General features: G+C 36.4%; 1 protein-coding gene across 1 annotated transcript in view; it reads left to right on the top strand.

Moving 5' to 3' along the window:
* The window catches only part of LOC127658351 (adhesion G protein-coupled receptor B1-like), a 115686-nt gene that overhangs the window by 16840 nt on the left and 78245 nt on the right, over positions 1-20601 (top strand). Inside the window, exon 2 of the mRNA XM_052147594.1 lies at positions 7614-8549. Within this exon, the coding sequence (XP_052003554.1) occupies positions 7832-8549 (718 nt within the window). The 5' untranslated portion in view covers positions 7614-7831. The remainder of the gene's footprint in view (positions 1-7613; positions 8550-20601) is intronic.

The following is a 20601-nucleotide window of genomic DNA, read 5'->3' as shown; positions in this document are numbered from 1 at the left end:
TGTGTACATGTATCTGTTCAAGCTTAATGTTTTCAACATTTTTGTTTATGTGCCAAATAAATTCTGATCTGATTGCAAAAAAATTATAATAAGAATAAGAATGATAATTAAATAAATAAATCTCTATATCTGATACTGAAAATGTATTTAATAGGTTTATCAAAAATAATTATGTTTGAATTTTTTGGAATAAAGTTTGGTTGCACTTTATTTTACAATATGTGTACTTTCAGTATACTTACGATGTATTTACCTTATGAAAGTATTGGGTAATATTAGGTAGCTACATGTACTTAATATGGGTTTAGGTTAGGGTTTGGTGTTACTACTTAGTAATTACTGTAGTTGTTGTAATTATACAGTACGTAAATGAGGAACAGTACTGAAAAATAAAGTACTACCGAAAGTTAGTGGGTCCACAAAAGTTTTTCTTTAGTACCCTTAACTGTTATTAAGTACTTGATGTGACTTTCCTCTAAATGGATGTGTCCATTTGTCTTAATTCTACTTTTTGTTTATGTTAACATTTTATCTGTCTCCTATCTGACTCTCTTGTTGTCTCTGCTGTGGCTCCTCAGTTCTATTCATTTCTTCAGACAGTTAGACGCCTAATTGAAATTAGCGTCAGGTAAGCGCTAGCCTGTGGTAGAGATGACAGGGAAAACAAACATAGCCGGAGCAGGCATGCCAGGGGAAAGAGAGCATGCAGACGCAGCCTGTTAGATCATCACACAAACAGATGTTCAGTTCTCTCTCTTCCCCCTTAACATTTGTCCTTTGAAAACTCTCTCTATCACTCACCTGCCTGTCCATCTCTTCCTGTCTGCCTCTTCACATCACTCTATGATGCCTCTCTCCTGTCTGAATATCTGTCTCTGAATGATGCCGGAACTGCTGTTTGGTGACTGTCTGTGCAATGCAGAATGTATAGGATCCATAGATTAGAAGTTTTCCATTAGGTTACGTTTTGGTTTGAATTGTAAATTTGTCTTTGTTGAATACTTTCTCTGTATCAGTGAACCGAGGCGACAATAAGTAAGCAATTCATAGGGTGATTCCCTGAAGAATTTGTATATATATATTGTACATACTTGAGCAACTTTTTTTAATTTTAGACTTCAAGATTATTTAAGTCATGCTCAGTCAATCTAACAGACAAGCTCTGATCCTATAGTTCCCAGAGCTGGCTTGAGACATCAGAGATAAGTCTGCTTTGCACCGCTTTCTTTAAGAGAGACGCATTTGCTCTGATTTGTTTACCTAGCTTACACTTAATCTAAAAAATTTTATATTCTGCGAATTTGAAAATGTGCCACTATAAATTAGTCATAATATTTGCATATCCGTAAAATATTTGCAGAACATATTGTAATACAGTATCATAAATGGCAGTCCATAAATGTGTGCCCTATAGTCCAAGTCTACTAAATAACTTTGTTCGAGGAATGGAATGAAATATAATAATATATGATTAAATAATGACTTCTCCTTGGCTGTAGCTCTCAAATCTCAGTCTATTTTTCATTTTCAATGGAAATGAGCAACTTGGACTCTCCAAATTATCTCCTTTGTGTTCTTTTAAAGAAGATGAGTAAATGATGACAGAATACAAATTTTTGGGTGAACATTTAGTTACCGACAGCTGTAACTAAACCCCACCGTCTGCCTGAAGAAAAAAAACAAAGCATATTATCTGCTATTGTCTAAGAATTACAAGTGACTTTATAGGACTTTCTGGGAAAGAGAGCACCTCCATCTAACAAACTGTTGGTTAGTGTACAATCCATCCCTGTCCTGTATTTCACCTACGTCTGGTGGAAAACGGAGCAGTTTATAAGTTGATGAAAGAAGGCCTGGCATTTAGCATGATAAACACATTAATCACCAGAGACAGATAATTATCTCTTTAATTCCATGACCATGTGACTTGATGTCACAGACATTGGAGCACAAATAGAGGAGAATGAGGCATGTCTTCAAAGAAGCAGCGATTCTTGTTGTCTTCTGTTTGTTCAAATAACCTTGCTCACTCGGGTGTCATTGTAGCTCTTTAATTTGGCAGGAAGAAAAAAAATAAATGGGCAGAGCTGGGGACAAGATGGCGACGAACGAGAGCTTGCATGAAAAATTACAGCTTGTCTTCCCTCCCTTCTCCATCTCTCTATCTCTCTCTTTATCCCTTGTTTGGTCTCTCATGCCTGTTTGTCCTCTAACTCCTGCATTTTTCTCTCTGTCTCTCCCTATGCAAGGTTTTTACCATTGTCGTTTTGACACAAAGCTAACAGTGATACTTTAAGCACCATTAGGGACAGTTCCAGTGACATGCAATGATTACATGCTGCCCATGACAGATAGTGAAAAGGCTAATGAAACACCATATAGACAACTCCTTTGCTCCTAGACACAATGTAACAGGGCAGCAGCCTAATTGTACAAAAGTGGTTCGCAATTCCAGAGAGGTGGGAGACAATACGATTATACTCAACCACATCTAAGTCTAATGAAAGTGGAAGGCAGGCTCCATCATTGCCCCTCTTATCAGAATATAATCCTGCCATGAGAAATACTATTTCCACAGTCTCTCTCTTTTTTCTTTTAGCTCAATCTTTTAGCCACACACCTTCCTGCTAAAGCTGGGAAATATATAGAATATTCACAATATATTCACTGTGATTTTGATGACAATTTGAAAGTATGTACTTTACATTGTCAATTTTATGGTGATTTTTTTGCACTTTATTTGGCCATTAAGCGTTCTACAGAGGGTGTCATTAAACTATTTTTGTGATCTTTTCTTGTCTTGTGAGTTGAAAATGTGAGAACTGAGCAGGCCGTGATAAGCAACAATGAGCCGCCGCGTTATGCAGAACGGACCACAAAACGGCGCCGCGATATGCAGAAAAGGACAGCGAACACACAACCCCCGTAAATGTTGAACAACATGTTGGTTCCAGGAGAGCTGGTTTGAGTATTTCTGTAATTGCTGATCCCCTGGGAATTTCACGCACAACAGTCTCAAAAAATTACTCCGAAAGGTGCCAAAAACAAAAAAACATCAAGCGAGCAGCAGTTCTTTGGACAGAAATGCCTTGTTGATGAGAGACGTCAACAGAGAATGGCCAGACTGGTTTGAACTGACAAAATCTACTGTAACTCAGACAACCGCTCTGTACAATTGTGGTGAGAAGAATATAATCTCAGACTGTTATTCTGAGCTGTGGGTTTGTGCTGCTTTGGCGGCACGAGGTAGTAGAGCCTCTCCTTTCTGCTTGTGTATTTTTTCTGGCATGTTCAGAATCTGAGGCAGCTAACAGTGTGTGAGAAACAGCCCGTACTTCCATAACGTCATGACAGAATAAAACCAATCTCGTCTCAGTCTTCACGCACATGTGAGACTGACAGATAAGGAAATCGACTGAAAGATTTGAAACACCTTTGTATCTAACTGCATTTGATGATGAGTGCCAGTGACTTAAGGCAAAAATCACTATTCTGTGATTTTTGTTCAGATTGCAAGCACATAATTTTTTGCCCAGGATCTATTTTTTAGACCCTACTTTCGTCCAGAATGACAAAGTGTATAGAAGCGAGGGCTAAATGAACTGAATAGAAGCTTAGTGTACCACAGCTGAATAACTGTTGATCAATAAACACAACATGTATATAATGAGCTGGCCTCTGCACGACATTCAGTGCATTCATTGGGGAAGCGGAGAATGGATGAGTGGAGGGCAAAAAGAGCTTTCATTTGCATTGCAGTCATCATCTCGGAAGCTGTTGAGGTGTTTGATAGTGAGGGTTTTATGGTTCAGCCTTAAGAACGTCCTTCTTTATGTGTTGCATTGCCTTTGTAACTTTAGAGGTGAAGTGTGTACTTTTTTGGATGTTAAAATACTTTGTAGTCAACATGCTGGTGACCAACATCTAAAACAATATATTATAAGGCAGCTTGGACAATTAGGGCCCCCGCCCAATGTATGGGATAACAGATTTCATGGGGTCCCTTGTATTAAAGTCATCAAGCCTGCATCAGTGAAGGTTTTGAGCAAGGGTTTTGAGATTTGGCCTTGAGAACGTCTCGGTTAACATTTAGACTTGAGCCAAAGGATTAGATGAATACACCCTCTAGCTTTATTACTAAAACGGCAGCCATGAAAAACAGTTTATTTTGTTTGAAATACTTTCTCTTTCATTTAGAGACTTCTGCTCTTAGCATCCTGAACACAACTTATCTGGAACCATGCAGATATGTTCCATTATGTTTAAGGCAATGTTTGAGGTCACGCTGAGATCAGTTGTAGTTTGCTTTCATATTATCTGCTTTAGTAGTGCTTTCAGGGAACATGAGTTGTACAAAAATAAACAACTGTCACGATTCCACGTTGTCTGCTCTGTGTTTCTCCCCTGTCTCCTGTTCTGAACTACACTTCCCATGATCCCCTGCCCTCATCACTGCCAGTGTCATTGTTCTCACCTGAGTTTTATTTAATCATTATCCTTCTGTGTATTTAAGCCCTGTTGTTTGTTCATTCGTTGTCAGTCGTTGTATGTTATGGTTGTCTGTGTCTGAGTTCCTGCCGTGCCCTCCGTGGTTGTTTCTAGTGTTTACATTTTTGTTATCCCCTCGTGGATGTTTTGTTTGTTCCCTGTGTTTTGATTTATTCTGTGTTTTCTTGTTTATTTAATAAAGAGCTGCATTTAGATTCTCACTCCTTGTCTGCCCTCGTCTGAACCCTAACAACAACAGATAGTCTTTGCAGTCAGCCACCTCCACATTTTCTGGCCTTCTTTTCACCCCAAGTTGTGCCAATGGATCGGTCTGGGCCTCCAGGATGCAGTCTGTCATGGAACAGACTCATACATGACTTGGCTCAAAGCTGTATGATTCTGAGCCACTTTGATAATTCAGGGTAAAACATATACTAACCATAAACCTTTTATTTTGGGTTTAGTTTAGTGGACATGCTAAAAGATTTCAATCAAAAAATGAAAATTCTAGTTGGTGAGTGGTCAATATGGCTACAATTCTGCCTAATATCTTTTGTGTTCCATGGAAGAAAGAACGGTCTTCGGGTTTGGAACAACATGAAGTGAGTAAATCACAACAATAGCCCTATTTGGACAGCAATTATTTTACAAGGGGACGTCAGGTAATTCCAGCATTTACAGGTGGTAGTCAGTGATTTTATTGCTGTCCGAATCCGAAATATCAGTGTTTTTCTCCCACTTTCCGCAAATACCTACTGTTTTTTGACAAACATCAAGGTCGTGTGGTAATTTAATTACATTTCCAAATTCACATCTCTGAGTTTATACTCTACAAGCCATTTTGGAAATCCTTTTTGACCACTGCTAAATGTCGTAAGTTTGTTCTGTGTGTGGTAACAGCTCTGGCGGTTATTGACAGTTGTAAAAGATGGAGGATTGTGTAACAGAAATTTTTGAAAATTCACAATAATAAAATGATGTTGCCGCTCCACCACAGTGAGTGGGAACTTTTAAATAGAAGGGGAAGAAAAATGAGAGCGAGATAACATAAACTTTGGAAATGGTCCATTATTATGGCAGAAATATAATAACATTTATATATATATCACATTTTAATGTCGAAATGTTTTGTAAATACATTAATACATAGGGCTTGCATGACTACAGGTCAAGTTGTCCCACAAAAGTTGCCTGGTTAATGTCTATCTTATTTAAAATGCTTAATTTCCTCCTCCACTTTTTAAACACTGACAGATAATTCCAAATATCTGTCATTTTGATAGATAAAACATAATACAATTTTACCATAGCTCCTCAAATTTCATTTTACATTTTTTTTACTGTCCTTGATATATGCGGCTTCTATGTCTCCTTGTTTGCACTTAGGAGAGAGAGTGCGCAAACGGCACAGCTAAGGTGATGCGGGTGACAACTTGCATACTCCCATTGACAGATTTATTTGGCTGCGTTGATAAATAGTCTTGTCCCTACAGTTTCTTGATACATTTAATTGCCCTTTGCAAGTATTTTGGCTTGCTCCGTATGTGAAAATGTACACATAAATGTCCGCAGTGCTTTGCAGTGTGGTTCCCTCATGCTTTGAACATTTTATATTCAGTTTAGAGTAATTCCAAACATATTTAAATGCAAATACAGAGGACACAATGTGTGGATTGATGATTTGACAATATAACAAGCGCATCTGCAATCATGTGATCAACGTCATCAAAAGTCTTGCTCCTCCCCCGGGATTTAATTGTCATCAGAACAAATTAGTTTTATCACAGAGAAGCCATGAAAGTGTACTTATACAGACCTCACTCTGAGAAACAATTGCAATTGTCAATTTGGTCTGCAATCAAAAGTCTGAGATTTCTATTTTAACTGAAACATTTCTCATTCAATTCTGCCCAAACCATTTTATCTATCAACAGTCATACTCTTACTGTATGTCAACAATTGTCTCCTATGTTTTTATTTTCATGTTTCCAAAGGAATTCTTGGAGAAATATAAAATACAATGTTGAGACTGCAATGCAATATAGTTCCATAAAGTCAGTATAACAGAGAATTCTCTCAGTGATACACTATTCCTCTGGGCACAAAATGGTCTCACACACACATTCTTAACAGTACCGAGCACGCATCTTATTTGAAGAAAGATCTATCCGTTTATACCCTGAAGCCAACTGATGAACAATATTGCATGGAGGAAACATACTAAGTTTGATGAGAAGATCCTTTACCTGATTTTAAAAAGGAATGGTTGTAATATGATTGTGACAGTTATATATAAGTGATTGTCATAAATATCGCAATTTTGTGATAAAGTGTCTAATTTTGTTAGACACTTGACACAAAGTGACTTTTTTGTATTTAAAACCATATGAATCAGTGCTCACATTTTCCCCTGTCTGGATTATTTTTAGCATGTTAAATGTGGGGAAAAATCTAATGATTTTCGACAAGAGTGATTAACCCAGAATAAAACCAGCATGGGATCTTCCTGTATGAATCAGGCTCTCAGGGTGCCCGGGTGTTCATTTTTAGAGTGACTGATGGCACATGGAAATGTTGCAATGACATCAGAATGGTCTCCAAGATGTCTGTCTTCTGCTCTTCTCTGTGACCTCACATATTTCTCATCTTTAAGTGTTGTAAAAGTACACCAAATATTGAATTGTCAGGGAAAAAATGCCGCTCAGGCCTGTTTGAGCGATGATCCATCCACTTTTAGTCTAATGATTCGATAAGGACCCAGGCTATTGATCATTCTGGCATGAAGCAAATGCACTAGAAATAATGAATGACAGCAGGTGTTCATATATGTGTAATTGATTGCCCCATAATTGGACAAATTATTGAGCTCACCCATGAAATTCAAGATTGAGGGTGACGTTTTACATAAAGTACTTCACAGAGAACAAAAAATGTATTTTTGAATGTGAATCACAGGTGGAGCGCTTTTCAATCAATATGGCCCAGCATGGTAATTTTGTGTGCCAGAGTCAGTCATGTGTCTGCATTTTTAAAGTTATTATGTTCACTCTTATCTGGTCAATGGATAATTGCTGTTGTTTTCCATCTGGCTCATCCAGCCTATTCTGTCTTCTCTATTACTACAGATTTCTCTGATGCTGTGTGGCATTATGGACAACAAACTGGATCAGTGAGCCAACGTTCTCTCATATCCTGAACTGTAAGTCTTAACAGTTCTGCAAACAACTGAGAATATCAACAGATCAACAATAAGAGGCCGTTGATCAACACAAGAAAAGGTGCAAAAAGGAGAAATAAATTTCAGTCTCTCCCTGTTCTGCACATACTTCTGCCATTTACAGCCATGATATCAAAATTCTTACGGAACTGTTCGTCATTTGTCCTGCTGTTTCCTCTTCTCCAATTACTGCATTTGGAAATGTTCAGTGCTGCCCCCTCTGGCCCGGAGTCTGACACTTGCTCCACCCTGGTCCAGAGTCGTTTCTTTGGTTTCTTTCTCTCATCCTCTGTATTTGCCAGCACACCTTGCACCTGGACCCTGCAGAACCCTGACCCACGGCGCTACACCATCTTCATTAAGGTCACAAAGCCAATCAGAGACTGCATTCCCCGACAGCACCGGACCTTCCAGTTCGACTCCTTCCTGGAGACAACACGAACCTTCCTTGGAATGGAGAGCTTTGACGAGGTAGTGAAGCTTTGTGATGCCTCCACACATGTTGCCTTCCTGGAGGCAGGGAAACAATTCCTGCAGATCCGGAAAGGGCTTCCCCGAGCAGGCACCGGGACCAGGAATGGGGATGGGGAGTTTAAGATGGAGTATCTTGTGGTTGGGAAGCGTAATCCAAGCATGGCTGCCTGTCAAATGTTGTGCCAGTGGTTAGAGGACTGCCTTACATACAGTACCTCAAACCGACCCTGTGGAATCATGCAGACACCATGCCAATGCTGGGACCAGCCTCCACCTGACAAAGAGACTAATGGATGCTACCGAGAAGGAGTCTACTTGGACAACTGCATCCCTGTTGTGAAAGAGGGAATGACGGATGTAGACACAAGTGGTGAGATACCAGTTTTTTGTCTTGTTATACCTCAGAATCTTGTTCTACCACTGTAAGTTAGGTAGCTTGTAATATTAGAAGCAAAGCAATAGAGTGCAACAGTGCCCGCCCAGTTTTTCATCCATCTTTGTTCCAAGTATTATTCCCATTAATTTTTTCCATAGGGTTAGGGGAAGGTTTGAGGTAAGGGTTAGGCTAGGGTTAAACTTATGACTTCAGCAGAAGCATGTGCTATTGATTAACAACCTCCAGAGCTGACGAATCTGACTGACAAATCAACAAGAGATTCCAGTTTGTAATTAAATTTATTATTAAAATTAGTATTTGCCTATGAATGGGATTTTTACTTCGGAGCAAGACTGTTGTGCTCTATAGAGCAAGATAAAATATGAGAACAATTGTTCAGAGAGAACTAATGGAGGTTAATAAAATAAAAGAGTTAAGTTTCAGCTGATGTGTCCTAGCTGGCTGACCTTGGATTCTTGGCACCATGTGTGATTCTGTGAGGGTACAGGAAGGGATATCAGATCGGCCCCTGGGAGACTTAATGCGGCAGACATGCTCAGGGAGTGACACAGGATAACAATGATGTTGTGCTTAGAGATTGATTATTAGGAAGGGAAGGGGGCCGGTTACTGAGTTCAGAGGTATGAAATGATCTCTTATCAAAGAGTGGATGTGGTAAAGAGTCTCAACCCCTAGGAGAGGCTAAAGCCATGGGAGTGGAAGATCACACTGTGACCTTCTACTCCTTCACCTTGTCAATGTCTGTTTTTTCAGTGTCAGAAACTCTTTAAAAAGGCATTTACAGGCTCACAGTGGAGAATATGTGAAATGGTTATACAGTAGAACCAGAAAATAAAGAGTTTGACAGGTAAGGCAGATGGATAGATGAACGGAGGGCATGATAAAGAGAAAACATCTTATACAGTAGATTGATTGTGATCACTGGAACGAGACAGGAAGGTATGGCTGGGCCATTGGATGGAGCCAAGGTAGAATGGCAAATGAAAGATGACTTTTGAAAGACAGGTTGTGTATTATTATGATGTGTGGATGTCCCCATCACAATATTAATAGCAGGCTGTCCGGTTTACGTGCCACTCATTTGGAGATGTGTCTCCTCCCACACCCCTCTTGGAATAACCTCTGCCTCCTTCCTGTTTCATAAGATGGAAAGTAGTGAGTGAAAAAGATGAGATGTGTGTTCCATCTTAAAATGCTAAAGGCATGTCTATTGTGTCAATGTTACCCATTGCTCAGAGGCAAGGCATCATGGGAGATGAGTAGATTCATCTCTTGTGTGCAGAACACAGAAAGATTACAGACTGGATTTAAGAGAGAAAGTGGAAGAAGAGTGGAAGAAAGAATGAGACAAAGGCTGTGTCTTAAATCTGAAAAGAGCTGCTTTTTCAGGCAGTATATGGAGGCACATTTGAAACCAGCATCACATTCTGTCTACTAAGATGCCTTCTTATTAAAATATCATTTTCTTAATCAGTATTCATGTCTTGTTTTCCAGTAAAAATATCTACAAATTCTTAAAAAATGTTAAATGCTATAAGATATTAAGTCTTTTTTCAGAGAATCTAACAAGCTGTGTCCCAAATGATGCACTATACATTATGCACTTCCACTATACACTATGCACTTGGCCATCTAGTATATGAATGTTTAAAATATGGTCATGTGTTTATTGTTTAAAAACAATTACTGCCCTTTTTCAGCTGAAGGATGTGACGTTTCAATTGCATGTAATGTGTTTCAGCTAGCTTTAGCAAGCTAGCCAACCTCAGTCCAACACAAATCACAAATTTGTACATATTCACACTCATGCGTGATGGTAAAGCATTCAACTCACATTTGCGAGGTGTTGTCTTCACATAAGTTATGCTAGTTGTCATATTCACCATTAATTACAATAGTTTTATCAGGTCTCGAGGCCAGGTAATTCCGCCCCTTCCGCAACATTGGGCAAGCCACGACTGCTGATTGCATGAAGTGTCCAACATTCCACAAGAAGTACATCATCTGAGTAATCATAGTACTTTCTTTTCTTTGTGCTTTCAGTGTGAACACAATGCTCACAATACTTGCTGTAAAATACGAAGTATGCGATTTTGGGCGCAGCTATTATTTTCAAAAGTTTATGATTAAAACAAGACAAAACTATTTGCCAGTGGGGTGTGACAAATAAACTAGTCTCTCCTTTTAATTACATTTATAGTTCATATACCTTTGGCAATTAGTTTTTTATTTTTTAGGCATAAACATCACTGAATTGTGTTATATTTCTCTTAAAAGAAGACAATTTTATACTGTAAATATATATCATTATTTTTTGAAGGATGTTTAATAAAAATCCATTTTTAAATGGATATATGACTGTATTTCTTTCAATAAATAACCATTTTAGTCACAAAATATTTCCATCGTTATGTTTAAAGCACACATGAATTTGTTGCAGATCATCAGACATGACATTATTGTGCCTAAATTCAAAACAGTTGACTGTTAAGTCATGGAGTGACTGGGTAGCAAGGCAGCTGCCTTTGGTTTCAGACAGAGACAGATAGAGAGGGATAGTTAAAAGAGAAACGGAAGGAAGGGGGAGTGGGAAGACATTTCCAGGTGTCAAGCGATGATGAGAGTGGAGAGAAGAAAATATTGTCCTCATGACTTGCACTTGTTCCCTATTCTGTCATGATTTGTCTCAGAGATCTTTGTTTAAATAAGATGAAAGCGTGTTCTTTTTATTTCTCACAAGGTGCTTTGAATCTTGAGTGGGCTGATAATAGCTGAGCTGTGATGTTTGCTAAGCGAAGGGAATTAAATTGACTGCCCTTGATAGTCCCCAGTCCTTCGTCTTAAGGCACAATAATGTGCTTTAACTTATCACTCTTTCATCGTCTTTAACAGTCGCGCATACACGCAGACTTGCGTTTGTGAGCCTTTTCATGCCGAGCAGTTTTATTGTAGATGGTTGTGCGGGGCAGCTCTCAGTCTGTGTGGGGGTGTGTGTGTTATGTGTATGTTTGCCCACCAGGGACACACTCAGTTTTAGCATGCAACTTAGAAAACGGCTTCCACTGCTCAAATAAGGACAGTCCTTATCTCTGCTGGACGGATGGTCTCTCTTGCTCTCTCTCTCTCTCTCTCTCTCTCTCTCTCTCTCTCTCTCTCTCTTTTAGCACAGTCTTTGTCTCCTGATGTTGCCAATACAAGCTCATGGCCCTTCCACAGCACTTCAAAGCTTATAAAAAATGCATGTTTTAATTAAGCAATTTTACTGCCTCTGTGCTTGATAATAAAAAAAATCCCTCAGGTTAGTTGTGTGTTAGGGTGTTTATATGTGTTTTCAGAATGTATATTAGCCATGAGACTGTGACTAGTCCACGGTAAACACTTACAGAAGAAGAGAGAAAAAATAAATTTGATAGACATCTGTTTTGCTGTAGGGGTTCAGTATTATTTTGAGCACATTTTCACCAGGGGATTTGTTAGGGTATTTGTTCCAAGACGATGTTACATCTTGTCATTCAGGAGAATATAAGTATTTAATTGTTCATTTTATGACTGATGCAGTCTCAACCTATCACTCTCATCAATAACTAAAATGACACTGCCTCGGGTTTGTCAACGTAATACGCCTGGCTAATTGCTCATAGCTGGAAGAAAACTTCAAGGGTGAATCTTGTAAAACAAAGAACGTGTCCGGGTTACTGTTCACCTTGAATTATTTTTTTAATTAAATTAATCAGAAAATGAAGTCTATTTTTAGGACCATTATGATTTGAATGGTTGCATTGTGATATTATTTTCAAGATGATTAATCACCCCCTCTCCAACTTTATCATTCAATCAAACTCATTGTCATAACTATAATGCAAAAAAACATATATTATTTAATTTGTTTAGTATTTATACATAACGTTATTTGTTTCGCATCCCTTTAATGTATGCAGATTTAAATTTAAAATATGACTGAATTACAGTTATTTTTTATAAATAATTATAGTATTTAAAATCTTATCACCATTGAGAATAAGGGGAATTAAAAAAAAAAAACTAAAAAGTTAAACAGCCTCATGCATTACAGTAATTACAATTTGGACAAAAATAATGTTTTAATCCAAACAATTCTAATGAGTCTAAAAATAAACTTTATTTATGCTATGCGAAATATTTTTTATAGATATTTCTTTCGATTTTGAGGTGATCTGTATGTGTTTTTGTGAGATTCATCCCCAGTGTACAGTCATAAACTCCCTCATAGTGGTGTCTGGAATCAATTGTGCTTTTAAAAGCCCCGGGGAGCTGCTTATTAGTGAACATATGCTCATGTAGATAGACCTGTTGTGTTTGTGCGTGGGTGTGTGTGTGTGTTTTCTGTCTATGGAGGTAGAGAGACACCAGTGCCAAATGAAATTGTATGATTCTCCTTCTCTCTAAGTCACATCTAACCAATAGTCCATTTAAAACAGAATCTATAAAAAATGGAAAATCTCTTCTAACACACTGACATTGACCTAGAGCAAGCGAGTGAGAATGAGAGCGAGAGATTAATGGTTTGATATGGGGGATTAGGAGTTATTTGTCTGATAAAGCCTCACACTCTTGAGAGGTTCCACAGATGGTCATGTAGGAATGCCTAATGCACCTAGGCCATGGAACATACATGTGGCGCCTAACTGGTTACCATAGAAACATTAACTCAGGATGAGGCACTCAGAATGTACACCATCAAGTCACCAATCTACAGGGTGTTTTAATTAGGTGTACTACCATAAGGGACGAAAGCACATTATTGTATTCTCTTTTGCTTTCTCTCTCTCTTTTGACCTCTCTAATGAGTTACAGAGTAACTCTTTGATGCAGTAAAAAGGCTAGTTTGCAATACACGTGGCCACTGAAATTCCCCAAGTGAAGAGTTCACAAGTAGCTGGAGGTGCAATGCTCAGTTTATCACAGTCTGCCAATGTTGTGTCAGGTCAGAGGCTGTCTACACTGCACATCACCTCAAAATTTTAACCAACCATGAACCAATCAGCTGTAACTTGTGGATCAACTTCAGCCACAGTAACATAGGGTGGGTTGGAAACCGAAAACCTATTCCAATTTTTTTAAATATTAGAAACGAAAGATTTTCAAGACTTTCGGATCCATTAATTATTCTTCTGCAGTTACGGATGAAACACTGTGCTGAAATACTCACAGTTCTGGGAAGATTACTTCAGAATTGCAATAAGGTACAGATTACAAATTACATGACTAATATTACAATCAGTAACAGAATCTCTAAGATTATATTTTTAGGAAATCTAATCTGATTATTTTTGGATTACTTTTGAAGTACCTCCAAACTCTTGTTTAATTGATATCACATGCATTTACGTTGGAAAATCGAAAAACAATTTGTATAATGTTGCTTAAAGGCAATTAAGAAACTTAATTTATTAATCAAATTGTCAGAATTTATGTTTTTTTGTGTGTTTTAGGCTACATCTACTTTAATCCAGATACATTTGAAAACAGCTTTTTTGTTTTTGAAACGCTCTCATCCACACTGCTGTTTTCAAAATTTTCCAAAAGTTACTCGTCCACACTGATACGTATGTAAACGCTTAAATCGCCTTACTATGCATACAAAAATTGCCATTGCATGTATGGTCTGAAACGCAATTGTCCACGTTATGTCGTCGAACAGCAATTCCAAGTAAACTTCCTGTCGCCTTCGAAGGAATGCAATTTAAATGTTGTACAAATAATTGTTTTTCTTTAACAATGCTATCAAAGTGAATATCAGGCACAACAGTGCCACTATAACATGGACCGCCATGACTTAATTGTTTTGGTTGAATGGATCACATGATTGCATCACATGACCACAAATACATCATCGTTTTCAGATATATACATTTTCCCAGTCCACACAACAATGTGAAGACGGCATTTTAAAATGTATCCTTTTGGGAGAGCGTTTAAAAAAAAAAAAACGTTTTCACTGACAAAAACCACTGTCCCCTGTCTCAGTGTAGACAGAAGGCCAAAATCTAAAGAAAAATTTGTTTTTTGGCCAAAATGGCTGAAAAGGATGGTGTGAATTATTTTTATGTATTTATTAATTTGTAGTCTGATTATGCATTCCAGATTACATGTAATCTGTTTCTACCCAGCACTGAACAGCCTACTCATTTGTATTTCCTATGCTATACCATTCCGAAGCACTGCAACACTACTAATCAGCATATTACTATTAGATACGCATTGTGTAGTTTGTTTAATTTGTGGTATTTTATTAAAATTAAATAATTCGTAAAAAATCTGAACGAAAAATTCTGTGTAAATACCAGTTGCAAGAATCAATTAAAATATTAAATGAACTCATACAATAAGAATTGTATTTCTCATTTACAAACATTTCTTACTCAAAAGTACTAAAAGGATCATTAATGGAACTGTTAAGATACTGTATAAAATCATAAACCCCAAAATAAACCCAAACATGGGAATAGGTCCCTTGTATAACTCTGAAGGGGTTCATTTTATGATAACAACCAACTGACTGTATATACTGCTTATTACATGGCTACTTACCAAATAAATAAACATTGGACATAAAATATCGATTTGCCTTGAAATTATGTAATTCTGGTTGAAGAAAGCAATCGATGAACAACTGAATTCCACCTTCGGTTTCCTGAGTTCTGTTGGTGTTTATTTTTTTAAATAATGACTACACTGACTACTCATTATCTAGTTTATTAAAAACTTGACAAATAATTAAATAAATGGATATGAAACATTGATTTGAGTTGAAATTATTTCATTAGCTTACTGAGATCGCACTGTTATCCAAGAAGCAGGAAAGTTGACTCCCCCAATACCCAGATGACCATTTTAATATGTCTTAATCTCTGGATCTTCAATTGGTATTCTGAAATATCTGTACCTCTAGATGGCGCAATTGACCAATCAGAATAGAGTTTTTCAGAGTATCGTGTAATAAATGTACATAACGAAACAAAATGTTTCGCAGAACGTAAGTGAAAACGGGAACAAAGTGATTTTCAATTGTTCCGGAGTGAAAACATTATTTTTATATGCTGGTAATCTGTTTTAATAGGTTAATTTAGTTCAAGTAATTTTTTTTTTCATGACACCAAAGGCCAAAGGGTTTATCACAGTAATTTTCACACCATTCATGTTGCCCAAAAAAAATTTAATGTGCTTTGATCATGAGGGAAACTACGGCACCACACATTTCTTTGCCTAATTGTCTGTTGCAGAGTTTTAACAACTATGTATAATTACTACATATACTGTACATGCACAGCTAATCCAGATACAAGGAAAACATTATTAGAGGTAAAAATTATATTTCTCAGTTGTTTCCAAGTCTTCACTGAATTAATGTTAGAAACGATGCATTAATACAGATTTGACTGAAAAGCAGATCTGTAATTAATTTATACTTAAATTAACTGTATGCTTGTTACATTTTCTATGCTGATAAAGCCACCACACAGGAAAACATTTTATTGCTTATTTTCGCTTCTTTTGGTGAGGCATGTGGCTCTTTTTGGGGGGGCTTGGTTTTCCAGACCAGATTGCTTGTATCTCTTGCGAGATCTGGCAAGCAATTGGCATACGATAAAACTAAATAACAATACAACTGTTTAAATAAACTTGCAAACTGTTAAATCATGCAAGCTTATTAATTATTCAAGATTGAAAAATGCAAATTCTCTTTTAATTTACTCTCCCTCATGCAATCCCAGATGTGGATGATTTTTTTTCTGCTGAACACAATCAAAATGTTTTAGAGGAATATTTCAGCTCAGTAGGTCCTTACAATGCAAGTAAATGGGTTCCAACATTTTTAAGCTAAAAAAAGAACATAAAGGCAACATAAATGTAATCCATACAACTCCAGTAGTTAAATATATATATATATATATATATATCTTCAGATGCTATATGATAGGTATGGGTGAGAAACAGATAAATATTTAAGTCCTTTTTTACTATAAAATCATCGAGTAGGTGGTGAAATGCACAAAGAATGTGAATGGCTAAAACCAAAAGAAGAAAAATGTGAAAGTGAAAGTGGAGATTTACAGTAAAAAAGGACTTAAATATTGATCTGTTTCCTCACGCTTAAGCTAACTTATTCAACGCAGAAAGAATCTTTTTTTTTTTTTTTTTTTTCTCAATGTACTAAAAAGGCTTACAAGACATCTAACCACCAAAATTCAGCTTGTGGTGAAATACAGTTTCTCACCACTGCATGAATTGTCTGAAGCATTTTAATGATTTTGGAATGACCACATTAATGAAATACAATAAAATGTTGTCATTTGTAATCAGTTGGAATATTTAGTGTTAATTATGGTAAATAAATACCAATGTGAAGTTACAATTATGTAGCCTTTACATCAATTCAGGACAGTGCATCACATTTAAATTAGATTAACTTTTCTTTTTAAATGTCACAGTTTCAAAGAGTTAGATGTAGTTTTGGGCAGTTCAGCCGAAGTGTGACAATCCATTTTGCCAGTCACTGTTCCAAGAATAAATGTGCATGAAAGTGTTTTGTTTTTAGTATGTTTGTGTGCGTGATCATACATACACCCACATCCTGTTGCTCTTATGAGCAGATGTTTCTCTGCCCAAGATTGATGTGCAAGGGGAAAATAAGAAAAGCCTGTTATTTTTCCACTCATCTGTGAGCCTGTGAAAAGTGGAAGGCCCATCTGATCCTTTTAGTGAAGGTGTTTTTGATTCGCGCTGGATTTTTCCCCTTTTGCTCCTGCTGAGGAGAGGCATCCATCTTCGGAATTGAAACGTCGACTTATCTGACCTGCACCTGCAACCAAAGAACATTCAACCAAACCTCTATTCATATCTCTGTCTTACTTTTGATCGGTTTATCTTGCTCATCAGTGAACCATCCGGACCCAAGCCCTCCATCTGACACTGGCCACAAATGCACTCAGCCAAGAGGTCACAGATTTTGTCAATGTGTGACAAATGAAAGAAAAGGGATTATTCTTATCACCATCACAAAATCAGATTATTTGAGTCTATCTGAAAGAAATAGAGTTCGTCCCACTTTATATAAGGTCTCTTTAACTGCTGTGTACTTAAGCATTTGATACAATGTCCTTATTATGTGCATATGTGTTCTTGCATTGTACTTACATTTAAAGTTCAGTACCTGCAAGTAATTACATTTGTAGTAACACTGTTAACCTTACACCTAAACCTAACCCTAACCCAACCCTTACCCTAAAACCTTACTCTAACCCCAAACCCTAACCCTACTACTACTCCAAAACCTACCCGTATATCAACCTCAGTAGCAGCAAATGGGAATTTTGCAGAATAACAAGTAGTTACACAGAAAATACATTATATTGTAAGTATTTTAAGGTCACTACATAGTAATTAAAGACACCTAATACAAAGTGTGACCAAAGAGTTTTACAACTCGCTTGCTCAATTAATTGCTTACCAATGAGCCAATGAGCGAGAATGTGATTGATCACATGTCTTCACAATGGAAAAAGCAGAGTAAACAGCTTAATTGTCCAAAGTGTGCCTTAATTAACTTTTTATAAATATGGTAAATAAACATGCATTTTCTGGAAAAAAAAAAAGTTGCACAATTAGAGAAAATTTGAATCATATAGAAGAATAAATTTCATTATTTGTCATTTGATATATGTGTTTTTTTTTTTTATTGTGGAAAGCCATATTTAATGGTATTATTAGATATCTGAATGACTTCTACGTTTGTATACTTTTATGTGATTTACTAAAGAGACAAATACATTGTCTGCTGGCTGGAATGTCTCAGATATGCTCATCAAACAGGAGCAATATTATGGTTGCAGGAACAATTTACTTGGATTTCTGCATAATTTGGTCACAAAATATGATATTTGATCTTCAGATAAAATATTTACAGTTTGTTCAGTGTAGATATAGATAGATATTGTGTTTGTCTTATTGTGTTTTATTAGTTGAAGCAGACTGAGTTTGACTTGTGTTGTTTCAAGACAAATTTATGCAGACATTCAGGTAAATCCAACAGGTTCATGTACTTTTTTTTTTCAACTGCATATCTATGTCACAGTTTAAGCCAACAGATATCTCAATTCCACATTTTTCAAAAAGAACTGGGATGTTGGCTAGTTTAATGCACCTCACGGTTCAGAATGAAATTGTTTATACAGAGTATAAACATCTTAAAAATTCTGGGTTATGTCACTGGGATTGTTTAATTGAGTGTGGGTGTGCATAGGGCATATTGGGGGCTGCGGCGCAAAAAGGGAAAGATTATGGAGCAGTAAGGGAGCAGACCTAAGTTGTGTTTCCTGCCCCTGGAGTGAGGTTAATCAATGAGATGTGTAAACACAGCTGTTCAAAAATGTATTCCAAGCAGGATGAGTGCAGTAATACACACACACACATGCACACTGAACAGTGGATTAGACCTGTGAGCTTTAGCAAACGGAGGGAGAGATAGAGACAGACAGAGGGAAAAAAAGGAGTGAAATGATGGATGGTTCATTTCCTTTTGTTCAAATACTCCCAGAGAGCAATGTTTTATCTGTTCCGTTTCTACATCAATATGAAAAGACATTTAATGTCTTTGAACCTCTTCAAAGAATACAATCAGATATCAGGAGTTTTTTTCCCTCTCAACCTATTTAAATGTTACATTTTATAATTTATGTTCATTGTTAAATCAGTTGACCTCTAGCCACAAACAGTTATTCGTTTTAGATTATAGTTTTAGATATAGATTTATTTTTTTGTAATTTAATTTTTATTTTAGTTTTATTCTCAATTGGTCCTATTTAGTTTAATTTAGTTTAGTTTTCATTTTACTGTACGAATGTAAAAAAAAAAAAAAAAAAAAAGTTTCTAGTTGCAGTTTAGTAATAGTTATTAATTATATTTACATCACAATTTTATGTATTAACTGATATAATTTAAATACATTTAAAAGTGTTAAATTTTCTCACTTAAATAATATATATATATATATATTATTTCAGTTTTCAAATAATTTTTGTTTATGATAATAACATGCAATGGACTCTCTGTCTCTGTCCATTGCATGTCTCATTCTATGTTGTCTGCATGGATGCCAATGATTAGTAGCATCCTCTGGGTGTCAGCACTTACCGTCTTTCTTTTTCCACATTCTGTCCCCAGCAGACAACTGTTTTAAAACACAAAAGCAGCAAGTAAACAGAGTAAAATTCCAAATGTAATCTAAATGAACTGAACGAGCTTTGTAAGTCAAGTATGTTTTATTTGTATAGCCCTTTTCACAACACACATCGTTTCAAAACAGCTTTACAGGAAATCATGCATTACCAAAAACAAAAAAATTAAACTGTAATATTTATAATGTCTTAAAGTGATCATTGTGTAGTTTGATTAATTATCATTATACAATGTGTAAAGAAATTAAATAATTAAAAATGTATTATATTTATAACCCCAGTGAGAAAGCTGAAGGCTACTGTGTCAAGAAACACAAAACTCCATAAGATGTTGGTTAATGGAGGAAAATAACCTTTTAGAGAAACCAGTCTCACTGTGGGAGCCAGTTCCCCACTGGCTAACATCATGAATATAAATTACAATATTAGTTATTTGTGTAAAGTGTAAGTCATGGTTTTAAATTAGTAAATTAAGTAGGCCTAAGCGTTAAGGTCCAGTGTTTTAAAAATTAAAAGAAAATATTTTTTTATGAACTTTAAGATTAATGACTTATGTCTTTGAAGACCATCCTGGATTAACTGCAGAAGTTTACATAGATGAATATAGATCTATATATCTATATACATAGATATATATAGATCTATGAAATAGATCTATATATATATTATTTCAGTTTTCAAATAATTTTTGTGTATGATAATAACATGCAATGGACTCTCTGTCTCTGTCCATTGCATGTCTCATTCTATGTTGTCTGCATGGATGCCAATGATTAGTAGCATCCTCTGGGTGTCAGCACTTACCGTCT

This window comes from Xyrauchen texanus, chromosome 17 (assembly GCF_025860055.1).
Source record: "Xyrauchen texanus isolate HMW12.3.18 chromosome 17, RBS_HiC_50CHRs, whole genome shotgun sequence".
Classification (NCBI taxonomy): domain Eukaryota; kingdom Metazoa; phylum Chordata; class Actinopteri; order Cypriniformes; family Catostomidae; genus Xyrauchen; species Xyrauchen texanus.
The sequence above is the reverse complement of the archived record's forward strand: the minus strand, read 5'-3'. Positions and strand labels throughout refer to the sequence as shown.